Here is a 24941-nt window from a genome sequence, read left to right as displayed (position 1 = left end):
ACCCTCTCTAAAGAATATTTCTTCAGTTCAGTTCAGTTCAGTCGCTCAGTTGTGTCCGACTCTTTGCGACCCCATGAATCGCAGCACGCCAGGCCTCCCTGTCCATCACCAACTCCCAGAGTTCATTCAGACTCACGTCCATCGAGTCAGTGATGCCATCCAGCCATCTCATCCTCTGTCGTCCTCTTCTCCTCCTGCCCCCAATCCCTCCCAGCATCAGAGTCTTTTCCAATGAGTCAACTCTTCGCATGAGGTGGCCAAAGTACTAGAGTTTCAGCTTTAGCATCATTCCTTCCAAAGAAATCCCAGGGCTGATCTCCTTCAGAATAGACTGGTTGGATCTCCTTGCAGTCCAAGGGACTCTCAAGAGTCTTCTCCAATACCACAGTTCAAAAGCATCAATTCTTCAGAACTCAGCCTTCTTCACAGTCCAACTCTCACATCCATACATGACCACAGGAAAAACCACAGCCTTGACTAGACGGACCTTTGTTGGCAAAGTAATGTCTCTGCTTTTCAATATGCTATCTAGGTTGGTCATAACTTTCCTTCCAAGGAGTAAGCGTCTTTTAATTTCATGGCTGCAGTCACCATCTGCAGTGATTTTGGAGCCCAGAAAAATAAAGTCTGACACTGTTTCCACTGTTTCCCCATCTATTTCCCATGAAGTGATGGGACCGGATGCCATGATCTTCGAATATTTCTTACCTTTATTGAAAATGTTTAAATATTATCTCTATTTCAGTTTGCTCTTTGTGTTTCAAAAATGAAAATCATAAGTTGGCCCATTTTCACATGGGCTAATTTTGGCATACCCAATGAAATTGCACTGATACGTGGTGTGTTACAGAAAATTTATTTAGGTGGTTGCTGTTCAATTTAGAGCTTGATGTATTGTTTAAATATGAAAAACATAAAACAGTTTTCTTCAAAAGTAAATTGTGATACCATATTAATCCACATTCTAAACGAATATTACCTTCATATTTTAACATTAAAGAATACTAAAAATGAAATTTTTAATGTAATAACTTGTTATATACACCACGGAAATAATATTTTAAAGCCTATTTTAAAAAATATATCTTATCAGTCTTTCTTTGCCTATAAGCAAACATTTCCTTAAAATTTACCTAGTGGAAAATAATTTAAAGGTGTATTTAAAATCTTACCTATATAGTAATTTGCTTTTAATGGAAAATGGAAAATTCTCTCAATTTAAAATACCTTGTAAGATTGATAATTAAACTGAATACACTTTAATCTGCTAAAAGTAAATGTTTTGCAGCTTTTATATTTCATATACCTACATTCATCAAACTAATGTAGAACCTAAAATTTACACTTATTAAAGTATTACTATCATAGGAAACATTTTTAAATACCAATAAAAATAACAAAATTATTCCCCTGCTATTTTTGAAACGGGACTTGTACAAGTTTATTTGGAATAATTATCCCCTTGATATTACATATTTATCTCCTCCCAAAGAAACTAGAAAAATTACAACCAGTTTAAGATGTCTTTTTTTTAATTTATTTTTAATTGAAGGATAATTGCTTTACAATATTCTGTTGGTTTCTGCCATATATCAACATCAATCAGCCATAGGTATACATATGTCCCCTCCCTCTTGAACCTCCCTCCCACCTCCCACCCACCTGACCCATCAAGGTTGTCACAGAGCACCGGACTTGGGCTCCTTGCGTCATACAGCAAAATCCCACTGGATATCTAATTTTACATGTGGTAATGTATATTGTTCAATGCTACTCTCTCAAGTCTTCCCACCCTCTCCTTCCCACCTTGTGTCCACAACTCTATTCTCTTTGTCTGCATCTCCATTGCTGCCCTTCATATAGATTCATCAGTATCATCTTTCTAGATTCCATATATATCTAGATGTCTTTAACTGGCTGTTACAACATTGTTTTATAAATCTTGTTTCTGACTTTTTTCTAATTCTAGGGCATTGTATATTCTGAATATCAGAAGAATAAGGTTTTAGTCTCATCTCTGCTACTAACAAATTTTATGACCTAAAGAAAACCCACAAAAATAAACTCAAATGGATTAAAGACTTAAATGTAAAGCCAGAAACTATAAAACTCTTAGAGGAAAACATAGGCAGAACACTCTTTAACATAAATTGCAGCAAGATCCTCTTTAACCTACCTCCTAAAGTAATGGAAATAAAAACAAAAATAAACAAATGAGAACTAATTAAATTTAAAAGCTTTTGTACAGCAAAGGAAACTATAAACAAGGTGAAAAGACAATACTCAGAATAGGATAAAATATTTGGAAATAAAGCAACTGACAATGGATTAATCTGCAAAATACACAAGCAGCTCATGCAGCTTAATATAAAAAAAGAACAACTTAATAAAAAAGAGGGCAGAAGACCTAAACAGATATTTCTCCAAAGAAGACATGCTGATGGCTAATAAACACGTGAAAAGATGCTCGGCATCACTCATTATTAGAGAAACACAAATAAAAACTACAATGAGGTATCACCTCACACAGGTCAGAATGACCATCATCAAAATATCTACAAACAATAAATGCTGGAGAGGATGTGGAGAAAAGGGAACCCTCTTACATTGTTGGTGGGAATGTAAATTGATAAAACCACTATGGAGATTCCTTTAAAAACTAGGATATTGATGTATGGCAGAAACCAACACAATATTGTAAAGCAATTTTCCTCCAATTTAAAAAAAATAAATAAAAATAGGAGTAAAGCTACCATATGACCAGCAATCCCACTCCTTGGCATACACCCTGAGAAAACCATAATTCAAAAAGACACATACATCCCAATGTGTCTTTTTGACACACTCTAATACTTTGGCCATCTGATGCAAAGAACTGACTCCTTGGAAAAGACCCTGATGCTGGGAAAGATTGAAGGCAGGAGGAGAAGGGGACAACAGAGGATGAGATGGTTGGATGGCATCACCAAGTAGATGGACATGAGTTTAAGCAAGCTCCAGGAGTTGGTGATGGACAGAGAAGCCTGGTGTGCTGCAGTCCATGGGGTCACAAAGAGTTGGACATGACTGAGCGACTGAACTGAGTTGATCCCAATGTTCATTGCATCACTATTTACAATAGCCAGGACATGGAAGCAACCTAGATGTCCATCATCAGATGAATGGATAAAGACGTTATGATACATATATACAATGGAGTATTACTCAGCCATAAAAAGGAATGAATTTCAGTCAGTTGAACTGAGGTGGATGAACCTAGAGCCTGTTATAGAGTGAAGTAAGTCAGAAAGAGAAAAACAAATATTGTATATTAATGCATATATATGGAATCGAGAATAATGGTACTGATTAACTTATTTGCATGGCAGGAATAGAATCACAGACATAGAGAATGGACTTGTGGATACAGTGGGGGAAAGAGAGGGTGGGATAAATTGAGAGGGCAGCACTGACATATATACACTACCATGTGTAAAACAGATAACTAGTAAGAAGATTCTGTATAAAACGGGGTTCTCAGCTTGGTACTCTGTGACAACCTAGAGGGGTGGGATGGGGAGTTGGGAGGAAGGCTCAAGAGGGAGGGGATATATGTATACTTATAGCTGATTTGCATTGTTGTATAGCAGAAACCAATATAACATTGTAAAGCAATTATCCTCCAATTAATTTTTTTTTAAAGAATGGAACAACAAGGTCCTACTGTATAGCACAGGGAACTATATTCAATGTCCTCTGATAAACCACAATGGGAAAGAATATGAAAAAGAATGCATATGTATGTGTATAACTAAGTCACTTTGTTGTACAGTGGTAAATAACACAACAATGTAATTCAACTATGTATGCATGCTAAGTCACTTCAGTCATGTCCGACTCTTTGTGATCCAGTGGAACTATAATTGAATTTTTTTAAGTTTTTTGATGTGGGCCATTTTTAAAGTCTTTATTAAATTTGTTACAACACTGCTTCTGTGTTATGTTTTGGTGTTTTGGCCACAAGGCATGTGGTATCTTAGCTCCCTAACCAAGGATCGAACCTGCACCCTCTCCATTGGAAGGCAAAGTCTTAACCACTGGACCACCAGGGCAGTCCCTATAATTGAATTTAAAAAAGGGAAAAAAGAAAACCCTTTCCCTTCTATAGGCATCAATTGTATAAAATATTAATAAATAAAACTTACAGGTACATGATCTTTAAAGTTCTTTTCACATCTAAGAGTCTATCCTGATACATCAGCTATAATGCTGGTATACTAAACTCAAGCAGATTAAGTCAATAATTCCACATAGAGGTAGACAAATAGCAATTAGGCAGAGTCAAGAAGAACAGTAGCACCTAATAGGTACCATCTTGGGTCCAATTCACTGGAGTCCCTATTCTTTAGGGGACCCCAGATTTGCCTTGCCTATTTTTATCTTCTTCTATACCACTGAAAAACCAAAAATCTCCATAACATTTCAGCTACTTTCTTACCCATGCAGCAAGCCTATAACTGCTTCTTGATTGTCTGCTGCTGCTGCTGCTAAGTCGCTTCAGTCGTGTCCGACTCTTTGCGACCCGATAGGCAGCAGCCCACCAGGCTCCCCCGTCCCTGGGATTCTCCAGGCAAGAACACTGGAGTGGGTTGCCATTTCCTTCTCCAATGCATGAAAGTGAAAAGTGAAAGTGAAGTCGTTCAGTCGTGTCCAACTCTTCACGACCCCATGGGCTGCAGCCCATCAGGCTCCTCTGTCCATGGGACTCTCCAGGCAAGAGTACCGGAGTGGGGTGCCATCGCCTTCTCCACTTGATTGTCTAAGAACTGTTTACTGCTCACTACCTGAGAAAATAGAAGTGTGAAGAGATCCCATCAGTGGATGGCTTTCTTCTTAAAGCACATAATTGCCCAAGATGTGAGCAAAGAAAAGCTCATGAAAAGTAGTTCTTGGTAGAAATCAGATGATGTCAACAACCAACTCAAGCATATGTTCATGCCCCTTGGGGGTTCTCACATTCATCCCACAGATATGCACTGCTTCCCCTTTAATATATGTGCCAAATTTAGATTAAAACCCACTTTCTGGGTTAACTATAAACAGGCACAACAGATCTTACTAGGGTGATGGAACTGTTCCAAAATTGTATTAAGGTGATAACTGGATAACTTGGTAAGTTTATTAAAAATTACTGAATTGGATGGGGTAGGGATGGATTGAGAGTTTGAGATTAGCTGATGCAAAGTCTCATATATAGAATGGATAAGCAACAAGGTCTTACTGTATAGCACAGGGAACTAGATTCAATATCCTGTGAAAACCCATAATGGAAAAGAATATGAAAAAGAATATATATATATATATATATATATATATATAACTGAATCACTTTGATGCACATCAGAAACTAACACGACATTGTAAATCAGCTATACTTCAATAAAATAAACCTTAAAAAACATTGAACTGTATGCTTAAAATGAGTTAATTTTATGTTATGTAAATTACACCTCAAAATGTTATTTACAAACAACCTTGCTATATCACCAGGCTTCCCTGGTGGCTCAGACAGTAAAGAATCTGCCTGCATTGCAGATGACATAATCCTCTACATAGAAAACTCTAAAGATACCACCAGAAAATTACTAGAGCTAATCAATGACTACAGTAAAGTTGCAGGATATAAAATTAATACACAGAAATTTCTTGCATTTCTATATGGCAAAACCACTACAATGTTGTAAAGTAATTAGCCTCCAATCAAAATAAATTAATTAAAAATAAATAAATTTAAAAATTTTTTTAAAAAGCTTTTGCACAACGAAGGAAACTAAACAAAGTGAAAAGACAGCCTTCAGAATGGGAGAAAATAATAGCAAACGAAGCAACTGACAAACAATTAATCTCAAAAATATGCAAGGAGCTCCTGCAGCTCAATTCCAGAAAAATAAATGACCCAATCAAAAAATGGGCCAAAGGACTAAACGGACATTTCTCCAAAGAAGACATACAGATGGCTAACAAACACATGAAAAGATGCTCAACATCACTCATTATCAGAGAAATGCAAATCAAAACCACAGTGAGGTACCATCTCACACTGGTCAGAATGGCTGCTATCAAAAAGTCTACAAACAATAAATGCTGGAGAGGGTGTGGAGAAAAGGGAACCCTCTTACACTGTTGGTGGGAATGAAAACTAGTACAGCCACTATGGAGAACAGTGTGGAGATTCCTTAAAAAAAAATTGGAAATAGAACTGCCATGTGACCCAGCAATCCCACTGCTGGGCATACACACCGAGGAAACCAGAACTGAAAGAGACACAAGTACCCCAATGTTCATCGCAGTACTGTTTACAATAGCCAGGACATGGAAGCAACCCAGATGTCCATCGGCAGATGAATGGATAAGAAAGCTGTGGTACATATACACAGCACGGCAAAACCAATACAATATTGTAAAGCTAAAAAAAATTTTTTTAATTTCAAAAAAAATAAAGCCAAAAAAAATCACATATGTTTTCAAAAAATTTTAAAAAAAGAATATTATTCATTTATTAAAAAGAATGCATTTGAATCAGTTCTAATGAGGTAGATGAAACTGGAGCCTATTACACAGCACGAAGTAAGTCAGAACAAAAACACACCAATACAGTATATTAACGCATATATGTGGAATTTAGAAAGACAGCAACGACGATCCTATATGTGAGACAGCAAAAGAGACATAGATGTAAATTAAGAACAGACTTTTGGACTCTGTGGGAAAAGGCGAGGGTGGGATGATTTGAAAGAATAGCATTGAAACATGTATATTATCATATATAGAATAATGACCAGTGCAAGTTCAATGCATGAAGCAGGGCACTCAAAACCGGTGCTCTGGGACAGCCCAGATAGATGGGGTGGGGAGGGAGGTGGGACGGAGGTTCAGGATGGGGGACACGTGCACCCATGGCCGATTGATGTTGATGTATGGTAAAAACCACCACAATGTTGTAATTAGCCTCCAATTAAAATAAATTAATTTTTTAAATAAAAAAAGTAAATGACAGGGCTTTGAGTGTGAGAACAGCTGACCAAATGCCTGCTGGGTGGAGAGCAGGCTATAGGCTAGAGTTGCCAGATTTGGCAAATAAAAATAGGGGACGCTAAAAATTTGTTCGTCGTTGATTCAAATTTAACTGGGTTTTCTGCATTTGACCAGGCAGCCCCACCACAGAGGCAGGTGGAGGCAGGGCGTCTGCAGACATTTCAGGGAGACTTAAGGGGCCAGGGTGGCGGCAGGGGAGGTAAGGAGGGGCCCCAGAAAAGTCAAGGGTGGCCATATTGTGCACTTTTCCGGGGAACAGCTCTGGGAAGGCGAACTTATCCGCTCGTCCAAGCGTTGGGCAAGGGCTCTTCAGGGAAGGCTTCCGCGTCTCTTCAAGCCTCCTGCGCCGTGGATTCCCTGCAAGCCCGCAAGCCCGGCCGCCCTCAGCCTCCGCAGGAGGGGAGGAGGCGAGGGAACGTCCGCCCGCGGAGCAAGGGCCAGCGCGGTAACCCCGCCTTCCGCGATCGCAGGGGAGGGGCCTGAGCGAGGAACCCTAGAGCAGCCTTCTCTCCGCCGGATGACGAGCTGCAGGATAACATGGAGTCGGGGAAGATGGCGCCTCCCAAGAACGCTCCGAGAGATGCCTTGGTGAGTGCGAAGGATGCGTGGCGGGTTGAGAGGCTCCTCGCGGCCATATCCGGGGTCCGAGAGGTGGGCCCGTGTGGAGAACCTGGTGATGGGCTTGCAGGCCGAGTTCAGTCCTGCCAGGGACGCCAGGAGTAGTAGACTGGCGTGCCCTGGACCCCGGGGCTCTCTCCCGCCACCCTGGCGGCCCGGCTGGAGGGAGGCTGGAGCCCTCCGAATGCGCAGGCCGGCCGCCCAGGTTTATCTCCTGGACCTTGGGCCCCGGCCGCCTAGCCGTCCCTCCCCGTCTGCGAATCCTGACTCGTACGTCCAGGGTTTTGATGCTAAGTTTCCCCGGTAGCCACATCTGAAAATGACAACCAGCTGTAGCCACCTACCTAGGGAGGGAAAGCCAACCCGGGACTTTTTCTTCTCTTTGCCCCCGCCCCCACCCCCACCAAAAAAAAAAAGTTTTCAGCAAAGAGGACTCCGAGGGCATTTGGAGTGGTCTTTGTGCGGCTTCACAGGTGGCGCTAGTGGTAAAGAACCCTCTTGCCAATGCATGAGACCTAAGAGACAGGAGTTAAGAGATCACTGGAGGAGGATATGGCAAACCACTCCCGTATTCTTGCCGGAAGAATCCCACGGACCGAGGAGCCTGGCGGGCTACAGTCCATGGGGTCGCAAAGACAGAAGTGACTTAAGGTGCATGCATGACACTTGCTTGAGAGGAAAAGGACGAGTACAAGTTTGGAACCCAGAGAAGGGGGACCTTGTATCACAAATGTAATTATTACCTTCGGTCCAGTCTTGATTTCTATACCTCGATTAAGCATCTGACATTTTTATTTGAATCCACAGGTGATGGCACAGATTCTGAAGGATATGGGAATTACGGAGTACGAACCAAGGGTTATAAATCAAATGTTGGAATTTGCTTTCCGTAAGTTAACATCAAAAATTTGTCTAACTTTTGAATTTGAAAAATCGTTCATTGTAAGAACATTTTCAACAAAATTGCTTTTAACAGTTAACGTCATAACATGTCATTATATACACTTATCCAAACCCACAGAATGTCGAGTTCCAAGAGAGAACCATAATATAAACTATCAATTAAGAGTCGGACATGACTTGGCTACTGAACAACAGACAAGTGATTATGATAGGTCAGTGTATCAGTCTATCAGTTGTAACAGACGTGCCACTCTGCAGGGAACACTGGTAACAGGGGATGCTATGCTGCATGTATAGCTGCAGGGAGTATATGGGAAATCTCTATATTATCCCAAATTTTGCTGTGAATCTAAAACTACTCAACAAAAATTAAGTTTTAAAGTATGTGGAAAAAAAGTCATAAAATTCAGAAAGCAATAAAAAGGAACTCAGGCTAGGGAACAGTATTTATATTGTGATCATCTGTTTAAAGTTGATTGTATAGATAGGACAATTAGACATTAAAACCAAAATTCATAAACTTTCTGGAAATTAGTGAAACTTTTTATTAAGAAAAGTGCCCATAAATATTAAGCTATTTTCATATGTTTAAAAAATAATGTTTTGTTGTTAAAGGATACGTGACTTCAATTCTGGATGATGCAAAAATTTATTCAAGCCATGCTAAGAAACCTAATGTTGATGCAGATGATGTGAGACTGGCAATCCAGTGTCGGGCTGACCAATCTTTTACCTCCCCTCCCCCAAGAGATGTGAGCAAACTTTTATTTGAAGTTCATTTACTTATAGTTTTTAATTGTTGTTCTAATAAGCATTTTTTTTTAGTTCTTACTGGATATTGCAAGGCAGAAAAATCAAACCCCTTTACCGCTGATTAAGCCGTATGCAGGACCCAGACTGCCGCCTGACAGATACTGCTTGACAGCTCCAAACTATAGGCTAAAGTCCTTAATTAAAAAGGTAAGGATTTTTAGTCATTTTAGTTTTGTAAAAGGGTAAGATGTGTTAGGGGAATTTGTAGAGATCAAATTCCTGTAAATAGTGCAGGAAATTAAAGGCTAAGATAAGCTAAATACTAAATTTATAATCTAGAGTGAGGGAGCTGCTGAAAACCATTATTAAAGATGGAACCATGTTTTAAATTTTTTTTAAAGTAAAATGAGTTTTCTAAAGTGTAAGACGTAAGCATATACTCTATTCAGTTTTAAAGCCAAAACTTCATGCTTACTTAAATGTTAACAATTTCCTTATGTTTCCGGACAAGGAAACATTCACCTGCTGTGAATTTTCCTGACAAAATGAAATATTGCTTCATTATCCATCACCAAACTCTTTGTGCCACTCCTCAATACATGGGAAAAGTTGCCTAGAGATGGAGGTATGTTAGGCTTTTGTTAGATGCATGTTGATTTAGCTTCATGGGCATAATAGACACCTTCTTATACCCAGAGATTAAAGTGCCATATATAGCACTTTATAAGGTATATTATAGAAAATAATATAATAGAAAATAAAATACTATATAAGGTAATTAATAGAAAACTTGGGTCATCACTGGGATGACCCAGAGGGATGGGTGGGAGGGGGGTTCAGGATGGGGAGCACATGTACACCCATGGCTGACTTATGTGAATGTATGGTAAAAACCACTACAATATTGTAAAGTAATCAGCCTCCAATTAAAATAAATAAATTTATATTAAAAAATAATAAAAAATAAAAGCCTGTATTATATAAATTTCATAACTCTTAAGTTTTAAAAGGCAAACAGGAAAATTAAATGTTTGGTACACAATAAATAAATAAAAAATTTTTTAAAAAGAAAACTTGGGCCTTTAATTCTGCAGTTTATTTATATGTTCAACTTCACAAATTCTCGTAGCTAAAATTCAGTGCCAAATGCTGTGTGAAGAGTTTTACATGGATTATTCAATTCTCACAAGAATCCTATGAAATAAGTATTGTTATCCCCATTTGACAGATAAGAAAACTGAGGCACAAACAGATTAAATAACTTGCCCAGGGTCACTCAGTGATAAAGCCTGGATTCAAACTCAAGCAGGTAGGCTCCAGAGCCTACATTCTTTACCACTATACTATCCTGAATTTTTAGCATCTTAACTATTGAACTTGTAAACATTTTTGAAGTTACTTTGTGCTTATTCCCAGGTCTCATAACTCCCAATCTTTACACTACACCGTAACAGAGTAAATGATAAACCATCAGGCATTGGACTTGCTTTCTAAAATATGACCTAAGGCTTTCCCACCACTGAGAAAGTTCTCCCCACATTGGGCTACATTTGTACCTCTGAAATTCCACCATAAGGAGTTTCTTTCTTTTTGGGTTAAGATATTAACTAGTTAAGATTCAAAAATCATAAGGAAGTTAGCTGTTATACCCAAATAAGACTCTACTTCAAACTTTAAAACTATATAGGATTATATATCTTATATATATATATATATATATATATATATATATATATATATATATATATATATATATTCATATCCATGTTGATATAGATATGTATTGTTTCTATTACTTGTGTTTATATGTGAGTGTGAGTGTGTATGTGTGTGTGTGTGTGTGTGTATTTGTGAAACCCCTAGTTTAAATGTTGCATTAGAACACTGAACAAATTGGCATTCTTGCCATCAGTTATCCATTGATAATTCACATCAAAAATCCTAATTTCATTTCCTGGTAAATTTAGTTGTCAAGTCTGAACAACATTAAAACTAATTTGTGTTTTAAATCCCCTAGGGACCTAACCAAGGACGACTGGTTCCACGGTTAAGTGTTGGAGCTGTTAGTAGCAGACCTACCACTCCTAACATAGGTAAGTGAGAGAGAGAAAAATGGCTTTTCTGGCTGGTAAAGAAGTGCCCCAGCACTTGATTTTGAACTATAATCCAAGTCAAAAATGGAGTCAGAAATTCCCATATGTGTTGCCATTAATACATTTACTCATCCTCTAGTATAGCTGTAAACATATATTTTATCAGATTTCAAAATGAGACAGCCACAAGGAATATCTGATCCCAAATGAGAATAGAATTGGATGTTACTCAACATTATTGTATGTACTAAGTGTGGTACCAAAAACAAAAGTTTAAGCTGTGTTCTATCTGGCTTTTATACAAATGAAGTTGCCAAACTCACTCATGGCAGTAGCCTACCTATTATCAGAAATTAAATTTCTGAGTAAATTGGGAAGAGATGCAATCAAAAGAAGTTTAAAATACACAAAGCTCAGTCATGTCCGACTCTTTGTGACCCCATGGACTATAAAGTCCATAAAATTCTCCAGGCCAGAATACTGGAGTGGGTAGCCTTTCCCTTCTCCAAGGGATCTTCCCAACCCAGGGATCAAACCCAGGTGTCCCACATTACAGTCTGATTCTTTACCAGCTGAGCCACAAGGGAAGCCCTAAGAATATCAAAGAAAATCATTTTTAATGTAACCTTTTCAAAAGTAGTACTATTATTCTGTATTGGTCAGTGAGCACCCCTTCAAACTGTCAGTTTTAACAGGTCTCCATCATTCTTTGAGCATTTCTTCCTTTCTGGCACAAGATGTTCCAAGCTCATCTTATATTTTCTTTACCCCAGTCCCAGAATCATCCTTTCTCCAAAGAACCTTCATTCCTTTTAGTATAGAATGGTATTTAGAAACCATAATGTCATTGTTATTTAGATAATAAGAAACACATAAATAATAGATGTAGATTTCCTGTTTTTTTGTTCTATATTCCTGCTGGATTTCTTTCATAGTCAGTCTTTTCAGGAAAAAAATCCCCTTCTCTTTGACCAGTAGTGATTTCTTGGTTTTTATTGCTTATAACTTGAATCCTATAGATGTTGTATAGCTCTAGAGTAAGCAGCATTTGATTTTTGAGATGTGTAGACAGTCTTTCATTATTTTTAAGGTGTGAATTCACATTTTGGCATTTAAAACCAGCCTGGTACAGTATTAATTGTACACTTCTAATTATATGCATGTCCTTTATAGGCAGGAGTTTGCATATATAATTTCTGTAACTTTTTGATCATATACTGTTTATATGTTGGTTCATATTACTTTTTATGAACTTTTTAAAAACTCTAGGCTGTGGTAATCAGTTACATGTGTTGGCAAGTTAACCAGTTTTAGTTATCAGTTGTGATTTTTATTCCTGGACATTTATTGTACATGTTTTAGAGATTTTATAATCTATAACGGACAAAGAAACATTCACCTGCTGTAAATTTTCCTGAAAAAATGAAATATTGCTTCATTATCCATCACCAAACTCTTTGTGCCACTCCTCAATACATGGGAAAACTTGCCTAGAGATGGAGGTATGTTAGGCTTTTGTTAGATGCATGTTGATTTAGCTTCATGGGCATAATAGACACCTTATACCCAACAAATGACAGAGATTAAAGTGCCATATAAGGTAATTAATAGAAAACTTGGGCCTTTAATTCTACAGTTTATTTAAATGTTCAACTTCACAAATTCTTGTAGCTAAAATTCAGTGCCAAATGCTGTGTGAAGAGTTTTACATGGATTATTCAATTCTCACAAGAATCCTATGAAATAAGTATTGTTATCCCCATTTGACAGATAAGAAAACTGAGGCACAAACAGATTAAATAACTTGCCCAGGGTCACTCAGTGATAAAGCCTGGATTCAAACTCAAGCAGGTAGGCTCCAGAGCCTACATTCTTTACCACTATACTATCCTGAATTTTTAGCATCTAAACTACTGAACTTGTAAACATTTTTGAAGTTACTTTGTGCTTATTTCCAATGATTTTTTTTTCACCTTTCATTAACTCCATGTGTTTTGAAGGTAATTTCTAGTAAGCTAAAGGAAAGCAGAAATTGAACCTATATAATAAGTCATCTAACTAACATGATCTGTTAATTACAACTGTAGCGACCCCACAAACAGCATCTGTCCCAAATAAAGTTGCACCTCCAGTGTCAGTGACAAGCCAGAGATTCACGGTGCAGATTCCACCTTCTCAGTCCACACCTGTCAAACCAGGTAACATGATGGGTGGGGTATGGGGGGTTGAAAGTTGTTCTTTTAAATTTTCCTGAATTTTAAAATTTGTGAGTGATTGTCATTATTGAACAGTTTGTATTCCCATAGCAATAATTGAATTGTTTTACTATCATAATAGGTAAATTAGGGTTCATCAGAGGTCTATAACCCCATTAAAATTGTATGAAATTTTATATGTGTAACATTTTGGGGGAGAAGGGAGAGATTTCAACATGATCCTCAGATTCTCAAACAACATAGTGTTAAATCTCAAGAAAATAATACAACTTAGTGTATATCAAATGAAAACTGTATGTTTATTCAATTCATGGAAGTATAGATAGGAAGTTTGAATATAAGTAGAATTCTAACATAGTTTATTCTTGAATAAGTTTAGATTCCACATCTTCTGAAACTAACCGTGTACAATAAACTACTTATATAAAATATTGGTCTCTAAGGGAAGGATGATTCCTGACCTTGAACATATGCCTTTAGTATGTTGCATGATGAATCCAGTCTACTGCTAAGTACTAATTGAAATTTTAGGTAAATGCTCTGTGTCTCATTTTTTAATTGAACATTAAGGGAATGTAGCATTTTAATCATAACTGCCAATATCTTTATCTAGAGGCCTGTTGCCATTTTTATCTTTTATGAAATTTTTGTCACCAAGAAAAGCAGGATTACATTTTTTCCTTCCAGATGGAGTTGGTATAGTATATTCTTGGTTATCAAAATACTCATAGCTTTTGGATGCTGGAATAGTAAATATTCATGATATATGAAGAAACATATACATAACTATAGTATATTAATCATATAAAAGTGGATATTTAATTATGTAAATACACAAACGAGACCTAGGACACAAACAGTAAACTGCTTGTGATTATGGATGACTTTGGTTTTTTGTGTCTTGTGTTTTTTTATTTTCTTTTATGTACATTAACTTTTAAGGAATGTTATTTTTAAAACCTTTAAAAAAAAGAAATTATTATAAGAATTACATTCAGCTTTGTTGAATACTTTTTACCGTATGTGTCTGATTCTATGTAGTTCATAGTTTGGGTGTGTTTTCTCCTCTGTTTACAGTTCCTGCAACAAGTGCAGTTCAAAATGTTCTGCTTAATCCTTCAATGATTGGGCCCAAAAATATTCTTATTACCACCAACATGGTTTCATCACAGAACACAGCCAATGAATCAAACCCATTGAAGAGAAAACATGAAGATGATGATGACAGTGATACTATATAAGAAATACAGTGTAGTCTCTATGCATTTCAAAATTATAGTTGGTTCTGAATCCATATACCGAACTAGAACATTCTTGATCTTGTTTTATCTTAGAAAACTTAAATGTAGCTGCAGTATTTTTCACATTAGTTTAAACTGTTAGATTTCTTAAGGGTACCAGTGTTTTTTCACTAGGCTTAAAGTATAAAAAGCTAAGTGCTTGTTTTTTAATGATTTCATTAATGTTGACTCCTGCTACATTAATTCTATTTTTGGAAACAGCTTTCTGCAATGTATCTGATGTAGCACTTAAGTGTCAGTTTCTAAGCCTGATCAATGGACTAATCTTTAACAGCCTAATTTCTAATCTATATTTAAATACTTCTTTTGAAGATAAAATAGTCGCTTCTGTCCTCACCAGCTTTTTTTTACCAAATCTCTTAATTAAGCAAACATTTTTTGGAGGGGATGGATTTAGAGGGATTCTGAATTCATTTTGAATATATTTAAACTGTAACCTCCCACCTCCTCAGTCCCATTTCTACACCCTATTCGTTTTCTACACTACCTCCTCTCCACAGGCTTAGGTTTCTCCCTATTGCTCTTAAATTTAAAAGGCTAAAACTGGACTGTTAGGAATATAATTCCTGATAATATAGTTGTGTCATTTTTAAAACCTGCTTCACATGCCTAATGGTCTGTGGTTTACTTTAACTGGAAGGTTTACATTTGCTGTTTTTCTCTCCATATCAGAGCAGTTGTTTTATCCTTTGCCTTTTATGCCTGTTGAGCATTCCTCTGCTTTTGACAGGTAGTTTCTGGGTCAGTTATATGCAGTTTCAACCTTATATTCCAAGTTGGTAACTCCACCGTATTTCACATTTCAAAATTTAACACAGAAGATGGTATAGTTTAAAATCTGCCTTGATAAGTATATTTACACTGGACCTAGGCAAAACCACTGAAGAACAAGTGTTTTCTTCCTTTTTACCACCCGCATATATGTTTTGATCACTACTGCTTGAACCCTACTATTGGTATCAGTTCAGTTCAGTCACTCAGTCGTGTCCAACTCTCTGCGACCCCATGAATTGCAGCACGCCAGGCCTCCCTGTCCATCACCAACTCCCAGAGTTCACTCAAACTCACATCCATCAAGTCGGTGATGCCATCCAGCCATCTCATCCTCTGTCGTCCCCTTCTCCTCCTGCCCCCAATCCCTCCCAGCATCAGAATCTTTTCCAATGAGTCAACTCTTCACATGAGGTGGCCAAAGTACTGGAGTTTCAGCTTTAGCATCATTCCTTCCAAAGAACACCCAGGACTGATCTCCTTCAGAATGGACTGGTTGGATCTCCTTGCAGTCCAAGGGACTCTCAAGAGTCTTCTCCAACACCACAGTTCAGAAGCATCAATTCTTTGGCACTCAGCTTTCTTCACAATCCAACTCTCACATCCATACACGACCACTGGAAAAACCATAGCCTTGACTAGATGGACCTTTGTTGGCAAAGTAATGTCTCTGCTTTTCAATATGCTATCTAGGTTGGTCATAACTTTCCTTCCAAGGAGTAAGCGTCTTTTAATTTCATGGCTGCAGTCACCATCTTCAGTGATTTTGGAGCCCCAAAAAATAAAGTCTGACACTGTTTCCCCATCTATTTCCCATGAAGTGATGGGACCAGATGCCATGATCTTAGTTTTCTGAATGTTATGTATAGTGCAGATCAATTTTCACCTTGTCGCTGAGAATGTCACACATAAGATGGGATCACACCTGAAAGTTTTCTAATGGTTTCCTTCCTATAGAAGGCCAAAGCAAACAAATTAATGTGATGTGACGTGCATTTAGGTGTACTCTGTATAGGTTTCCCAATAATATTGCTAAACACCTTTCCCTATTTTCCATTTGTACACATCTAAACACCATATTGGGAAAAACTACAAAGCTTTCAAAAACATAAACAGGCTTGTGTTCTTTTTGTTAAGTAAGTTGACATATTCAACATAGGAATACTTTTGTAAAACTTCTACAATAAGTTTTCGTATCATAATTTAGAACTCATAGCCAAAGATCCTCAAAACTTAAGACGCAGGTTAAGTTTCATCTTAGGATGGTGCTTGATACATCAAAGAAAAATTGTCCAATAACATGGAAGAAATGTCTCATCAAAACTGTGATTCAGTATTTTTGGATAATAAAAGGTGATATCAAACTTACAAAAATACATCTGATCATCATAGGAGAAATGTTCATTATGTAGCATAGGATGTCATTACTTGAATGTTCTCAGGGAGGCAGCATGTCAAAGGCCTAGGTTCTAGTCCTGGCTCCATCACTAACCAACTGTGTGACCTTATTTCACCCATGAGCCTTGTTCTCACTAGTAATAGTAAACTGACACCAACCCTGCCTACCTCACAGGGATGTTGTGAAGGTTTAATTGGTATATGTTAAAGTTCTTTCAAAATTGTAAAAATGCTATATAACTCTGAGGAATTGTTAACATATTTGTTCTAAGATTATTAATAAAAAAAATTGAACTTATTTCTCATATTTTATTTAATGGCTTCAAAGAGGATGAATAAGGCCCATTAATTCTGAAATCCAAAAGACAAGATTTGCTTAATGTATGAATTAATTATAAATCAAGGTATAGCTTGCTTTTATTTGGAATCAGCATGTGACTCATCATAATGAAAGCAAAATAAATATGAAAGAAAATATGGGTTTAAATCTGTTAATAACATGCTTTTTATTTTTATTGAAATATAGTTGCTTTACAATGTTGTTTCTGCTGCACAGCAATGAATCAGCTATATATATATTAAAAAGGGATATATATATATATATATATATCCCTTTCTAATCCTTCCCATTTACACATGCTGTCTTTAATGGGAATTTATACATTTAACTGAGCCAGCCAGTGGGCGGTTTGCTCTTTCAGGTAAGACTGCTTTATCTTGCAGATCTCCCTTTCCTAATTACATCCGCCCATTCCAGCATCAAGAATGACATCAGACAGAAGCACTTCTAGGTGGAATTTTTTTTTAAGATGAAGATGTACTATAGTAAATTAGGTAACTGTCATCCTAAGTTCTTCCTTCTACAAGTAGGAAATAAGTGTCTTTAATTGGAATAAGAATATAGGGATACAGTCAGAATTCAGGGAATGGAAGATGTGGCCTAAGGGGTCCAGAGTGAAGAGAAGTACTCAAGAGGTAAGGAAAAAAAGAAACTAGTCAGGAGAGGTGCAGAGCAGTGTGTAACATACCACCATACATAACCCACACACACACATACCTGTTGTATGTGCATTAAGTAGCTCTAGATTGAAGGAAACCAGTCTTAACAGTGATTGATTGTTTCTAAGAAGGGAAACTGGCAGCTAGGGTAGGAAGGGGTCTTCTCATTGTGTGCCCCTTTTTGACTTTGGTATCATGTACTAGAAGGAAGTTTTACACATAAAAAGGAAAATAAGGGAAGCTGGAAACACTGAACTAAAGAAACTGAACTCATTTATGACATGATTATAATTTTTTTCTATATACCAGCATACATGTTTTCTGGAGGTTAAAAGTGAATTTGCTACACTTAAGCCTAAACCTTTGCAGTGTTTTATCAATAATTCCTAACTCTGTTATTAAACCAGGAAGCACATCTTTGTTCAATTCTACCTTATGTACTCATAAGTTGTTACGTACTGCCTTCCTTAACTCAGTTGTAAATTCCTTTAGGACATAAGTGTTATATTGCCTCCATTATGCCTCCATTATGTCCTAAGCATATAGCAGGTACTCAAATATTTGGCTGTTGGCATTTCCCCATTCATTTTCTGGATTAATGACTAAAATAAATGGGGAAGATCCTGGAAACGGAGTCTAGTAGAAAGCACTCGTACAATTGGGTTGATGGATGGATGAATTGGCAGTTGTAGAGTCTTAGGTTTATGGGCATTTACAATTCTTTCAGTTCCTTTGTACATTTGAAATAAAATGTTGGGGGAAAGGTAATCAGTAGGGGAAAAAAGTCATCAGTAGGCTGAAGTTCTGGCCCTGCTATGACATTAATTCACTGGATCAATGGGTAGTATCACTAGGCCTCACCAGCAAAAAGAGTGTACTAGAATTCCTGCTTTTCACATAAGGTTATAGCATACTATTAGAGGTATATAGAAACATGGTGTTTTTTTAAGATTAACTACAGCTATGAGGACAGTATTAATTAAAATACAAATGAACTTTTAGAAAAAAATTCAAGCCTTCAAAATTTGTTTAAAGCAGCCACGAAAATGTTCTTTTGCTGTTCTATCCAGAGTTAAGCAAAAGGTAGAATAAATAATATTTATTAATATTAATAAAATAGTCTACAGTAATCATCTCAGAGAGGCACAATGAAAAATCACCAGCCAAACCTGGATTTTAATCCCTGCTATTACTTACTGGCTCTATGATTGTGGCCAATAGTTTAACTATCTCTTTATCCAATAAAGGTGAAATATATACTCTAGTAAGTAAAACGCCCAGTAGAAAAATTCTGGTTAAACACGACCTTTTGAAAATACATGTTTACTTCTGCTCATTCCTGAAACTCCATTAAAATGACAGGAACAAGAAAGGAGGGACAATTACAAGGACAGTAAAAGAATCATGTCATTGGAATTACTTTGATCTTTTGATACAGTGTCATTAGATTTTCAGCAATAACAATGAATCAAAGCCTCTAATTCTGAGAAACTGCTGTGTAGGCTGAAATTCTACATATAACCAAATAGGCAAATATGAGTTAGATAAAGATACCTTCAGACACATAAAAATTTTACCTCCTAGGCACTCAATTTCTCATAAAGCTAATGGAGTCTTATGTTTCACAAAAGGAAGAGTAAAAGAAGAAAAGGTGGGGAGGGGAAGAGATTCAGGAAAGGGAAGGCCCAACACAGGAGTTTAAAGAAATCCCTAAGAGCTACCCCAGAGATTTCCTCTGGAAAGAAACCCCAGGGCAACAGCTATACAGGCAATCTAGGGGGCATCCAGGACAAACTGGAACAGGAACACAAGGACTCCAGAAGGGACATCTCTAATAAAAATGAACCAACTGGGACTTACCCCAGTGGTCCAGCAGTTAAGACCATGCTTCTGGCTGCAGGGGGCCCAGGTTTGATCCCTGCTTAGGAAGTTCCACATGCCACACAGTGCAGCCAAAAGAAAAAAAGAACCAACTGGTACGTTTGAGTATGTTGGGAATGAATCAGTGATAGATACACAGAAAAAAAGACACCAAGTTTTAAAACTATTTTTTAACTCCAAAGAAAAAAGGTATATAAGGAAATATAATCATGGCATAGTTCAGCTATGAATTGTAGTTACAATCACAATGTAGGCTTCTATTAATTAAATCTCAAATTATGACAAAACTATACTGGGAGAATCAAATAGGGGAAGTATATATGGAACAGAGGCTATAAGGGAGCTAAATCTCCCCATGTATGAAATTAACAGATACCTTGTTTAGGAAATCGAGATGTTAACAGTTTAAGCATATTACTTAGAATCATGGACACAGATGACCTGACCCCTTCCTCAAGATTCTGTTCTCATCCTAAATAACAAAATAGGACAGGAAAAAAAAATCCAGTTTCAATGGATCTTTTTATTTAATATGTCATCAACTTCATCTCCCTCCGTACCAATAATTGGAATTTCATCTTGTTTTCATGCTGAGTGGTAAAGCAATGACAAAGCTAATCAGAATAAGCTACTTCAGAAAGAGAACTAAGCTAACACAGCCCACTTTAACAGGCATAATATAAATATATGTACTCTAGAATGCACAACGGTTTAGTCTCTAAGAAATTCAAATGGGATCTTGAAGAATGTAGGCAATTCCCAGGTACAGCAAAGATGAGCTGAGATGTTCTGCAACTGTTTGAGGGTTCCTGGCACTACATCCCTTGGCTACTAGCTGATTCTTGACAAAGGGGAAGACATTAGCTAATGCCAAGTGGAGATGCAGACAGTGCTATGTTGACTTAGGGGCTATGCACAGGAACCAGAAGGCAGAAAAGTACTAAACACTGCTGAGAGCATCCACTCCAGGAAGCACTTTACCTGTTTTTGAGAGAACACACACACACACAAACACACACACACGGTCAGCATTACTATAAGATCCACTAAGCCAGATCTGTCCCCTCCTATCTTCCTAATAACATAGCAGTTCTTCTCTAGGATATATGGCCAGGAGTTGAGTAACTTCTACATTCTGGGCCCCAGGTATACTAGTGTGTAACCTCTTTGAGAATAAAAGTCTTCCCATCTGGCCCTCCCCACATCAAATGGAACCCAGGAGCTTTACTTGACGTTCCTCCTTTTGTATTGCCCATGACTTCTAATGACAACCCTACCACCTACTGTCTCCACCCCATTCTACTTAACTCTTACTGCATAAACCCTGTCATTCCTCCAAATAAGCCAAAAACATTAAAGATCCTCACCTTCCAGGAGCTCTAAACTGGCACCACCCCCAGTGCTCACATGACTGACTTTATCCTCTGTGTTCCATTTGGCACAGCAAGTAGCAGTGTCTCCACCACCTGTTGAACAAAAGCCAAATAAAAAGGGGAAAGAAGAGAAGAGAAAAAAGACTGGCACCAAAATTATAAGGCACTGTGTTCTCAAGCCCAAAAGGTAGCTGATAACCCCCCAACTCCATCTCATTTAGAGGTTTCTCCATGAATCATATACCCACTTAGCTCTCAAGATCCACCCAGCACCAAGGAACCTAGGAAAAGTGAACTATTTCTCCTCTACTTTCCTCTGATCTGCTAGCTCACATGGCATTAGCTTTGTACCCTTTACCTATGATGGTGATGCAGCCCCTGGAAGTGGCTTTCACCACCTCATCCATAAGGGCTTTGGTTCCTCGGGCAAAAGCTTCCCATTCAAATACACCCACAGGTCCATTCCACACGATCTGCTTAGCCCGAGCAACAGCCTCAGCATACTTCTTACTGCTCTCAGGACCACAGTCCAAGCCCTAAAAGGCAGATTTAAAAAGAGAGGATGAGCTACCAAGAAAAGCTACTTAGAGGAGCAAATACCACACCTCCACCAAAACCAGAACTCAAGGCTGAATATCAGAGTGTCTTCTAGAACTAAAAGATACAAGATACATTTCATTCTTTAAAATTACAAACTTGTTCATATCCTTTATGGAAGATCAAGTCTAAGGGAAAACCTCAAAAGTTATTTGATAAAAACATTTTTAGCCACATTATTTTATGACTGTAACTAGCTCAGTGGTTTTCAACTAGGGTCAATTCCACCCCTCCCTAGGGAACACATGGTAATATCTCAACATTTTTGTCTATCATGATTTAGAGGTGGTAGGGAGTTGCTACTTAGTATCTAGTGGGCAAACAGTCCTTAAACATTCTACAATGCAACAACAGCCCTCCATAACTAAAACTACCTGAGATGTCAGTAGTGCCGAGGTTGAAAAACACTAAACTAGATCAGTGGTGCTCAAACCTTGTGGTGCATCAGAATCATCAGGATGGCTTGTTAAAGCACAAATTTCTGGGCCCTACTCCCAGTTTCTGCTTCAGCAGGTTGGGAAAAGGGGGCAGGAATTTGCAGTTTTTAACAAGCTTCAAAATGATGCTGCTGTTCTTGGAACCACACTTAAAGCCACATGCCTAACAAAAGGACAGTGACTAAGCAAAGTAGTATGTCAACATTAACAATTTTCTACAGATATTAGAATGATAACAAATGGAGAGTACTACAATCAACTATTTAAATAAGTCCTTAATATACACATAGATTTTTCCCTGCTTGTAATAATTGTACTACCTTAATGTTTTCATATACAAAAAAATTCTTATACAGGGTTCTAGGCAGAAATAATAATATTTAATCCAACAGAACAGCCCAAACTATGAAAGTACATAGCATCATCCACAGCAATCAGTTAAGTACTTAATAAACATTAAATAGATGAAGAAACAAAAAGCAGTTTTGCCCTCACTTTTCAAATGAAAAGTCTTAGCAGCAATCTGATACCACTGCTTTTGCCCCATGGACTCTCCCTGAAGGAAGGGCTCACTGCCATATTTGGAGCACTTCCTTTAATTTTTTATTAGTTGAATGAATGATACCAAAATGTATTTGTTCACTCATACTACCAACCACCCAAGTGACTCACCATCCAGCCAGCAGGTATGCCAGAGGCCACAGTGGCTTGGCCAGTCTTGGCATTCTCATCAAACTTATCAGCAGTGACAAAGTCAACAGGCAAAGTAATCTTCACGCCATTCTTGTCAGCTTTGGACATCAGGTCTTTGACAATCTTGGATCCCTCTTCATCAAACAAAGAAGTGCCAATCTATATAGGGAAGTCAAGATGAGGAAGGTCAGCCTATATACTAAGAATGTGGTTACCTCACAAAGCAGACAGTATGAAATACAGCACAATATAAAGGAATAATTCTAAGACAAAAGAAAAACAACTTGCAAAATAAATAAAAATGGAGTTTTTAGGGCTCATGCCATAAGCTAATTTCCTTTGTAAATTTACATAACCTATTTCTCATGGAGAGCTATTTCACATCTACTTGGCATCGGTTTCCTACCTCCATGTTGTTGAGCACCTTAAGGAAGGTAAAGGCCATTCCACCACCAATAATCATTTCATTGACTTTGTCCAGCATATTACTGATCAGCTGGATCTTGTCTGCAACTTTAGCTCTGGAAGGGAAAGCAAGAATCATCACCAAAAGAACAAAGGACTAAAGAGCTGGTATTACACAAAGCCTGAGGTTTTATATCAAGGGACAGGAACAGAGAAATGTCCCACAGAGTGAGAAAAGTACTGGCTCTCAGCCTGGTGCTCTGTGAAGACCTATAGGGGTGGGATGGGGGTGGTGGGAGGAAGTCTCAAGAGGGAAGGGATATATATATTCTTATAGCTGATTCATGTTGTTGTACAGCAGAAACCAACACTGTTAAGCAATTATCCTCCAATTAAACATTAAAAAAATATTTTTTAAAAAGTACTGGCTAGCTTTGCCCTATGTTTCTCCAACACCAAAAAGCCAATCCATTACTAAGAAATCTTTTTAAGGTGTGGCTCTTGGCCAAGAAGGGCTTAGAAGACTTGCAATCATCTAAAGAAATCACAAGTTCCAAATAGATCTGTTTTGTCCCTCTTATTCCCCCAAAATCAAAGGTCAAGACTGGTAATTATACTTGAGAAAGATTGCTAATTGTGGGATCCCTAAGCTCACTGAGAACTGTCCTAACCCTAAAGCAGGTATCAAATTACATACCAAACAAATATATACTGAGCAAAAATAGACAAGATATTCACACTCTTAGGTCCATGTTTAGTTGCTGGAACATTTGCTTTATGGCATTCATTATTCTATTGGACCACTTGATTCAACACATTGGTTGTGGGACTTCCCTGGTAGTCCAGTGCCTAAGACTTTGCATTCCAATGCAGGGGGTGTGGGTTTGATCCCTGGTCAGGGATCTAATATCCCACATGCCTCATTACCAAAAAAACAAAATGTAAAACAGAAGTAATGGTGTAATAAATTCAATAAAGACTTTAAAAATGGTCCACATCAAAAAAAAAAAAATCTTAAAAAGCACTGAGTACTTACTCTGTGCCAAGCACTGTTCTAGGTCTTTAAGAAACATAAACATCACTGGGCAAAAGCAAAGATCCCTACCCCCTTGGAGCTTATATTCTAGAAGAGGGAAATAAGATAATCAACACAGATGTACCTTTCACCTCCCTGTGAGAGAAATATACATATCTAAACAGAAGAAATGGAGAAGGCGATGGCACCCCCCTCCAGTACTCTTGCCTGGAAAATCCCATGGATGGAGGAGCCTGGTAGGCTGCAGTCCATGGGGTCGTGAAGAGTCGGACACGACTGAGCGACTTCACTTTCACTTTTCACTTTCATGCATTGGAGAAGGAAATGGCAACCCACTCCAGTGTTCCTGCCTGGAGAATCCCAAGGATGGGGAAGCCTGGTGGGCTGCCGTCT

General features: G+C 37.8%; 2 protein-coding genes across 3 annotated transcripts in view; one reads left to right on the top strand and one right to left on the bottom strand.

Moving 5' to 3' along the window:
- The first annotated feature begins 7328 nt into the window (after window positions 1-7328).
- Window positions 7329-24941, top strand: part of TAF9B (TATA-box binding protein associated factor 9b) — a 24397-nt gene continuing 6784 nt past the window's right edge. The window contains exons 1-7 of one of the 2 annotated variants that reach the window (XM_027535178.1): window positions 7439-7662; window positions 8500-8581; window positions 9211-9347; window positions 9421-9555; window positions 11366-11441; window positions 13529-13639; window positions 14735-16040. In XM_027535178.1, coding sequence (XP_027390979.1) covers window positions 7612-7662; window positions 8500-8581; window positions 9211-9347; window positions 9421-9555; window positions 11366-11441; window positions 13529-13639; window positions 14735-14898 — 756 coding nt within the window. In that variant the 5' untranslated portion in view covers window positions 7439-7611 and the 3' untranslated portion in view covers window positions 14899-16040. Of the gene's footprint in view, window positions 7663-8499; window positions 8582-9210; window positions 9348-9420; window positions 9556-11365; window positions 11442-13528; window positions 13640-14734; window positions 16041-24941 lie in introns of those variants that run through there. The other variant, XM_027535177.1, reaches the window with a different exon arrangement.
- The window catches only part of PGK1 (phosphoglycerate kinase 1), a 22681-nt gene continuing 18250 nt past the window's right edge, over window positions 20511-24941 (bottom strand). The window contains exons 7-11 of the mRNA XM_027535175.1: window positions 23514-23628; window positions 23087-23266; window positions 21739-21916; window positions 21375-21473; window positions 20511-20988 (exon numbers count right to left, since the gene is read on the bottom strand). Coding sequence (XP_027390976.1) covers window positions 20948-20988; window positions 21375-21473; window positions 21739-21916; window positions 23087-23266; window positions 23514-23628 — 613 coding nt within the window. The 3' untranslated portion in view covers window positions 20511-20947. The remainder of the gene's footprint in view (window positions 20989-21374; window positions 21474-21738; window positions 21917-23086; window positions 23267-23513; window positions 23629-24941) is intronic.

This window comes from Bos indicus x Bos taurus, chromosome X (assembly GCF_003369695.1).
Source record: "Bos indicus x Bos taurus breed Angus x Brahman F1 hybrid chromosome X, Bos_hybrid_MaternalHap_v2.0, whole genome shotgun sequence".
Taxonomy (NCBI): Eukaryota; Metazoa; Chordata; class Mammalia; order Artiodactyla; family Bovidae; genus Bos; species Bos indicus x Bos taurus.
This window is presented reverse-complemented; position numbering and strand designations above follow the sequence as displayed.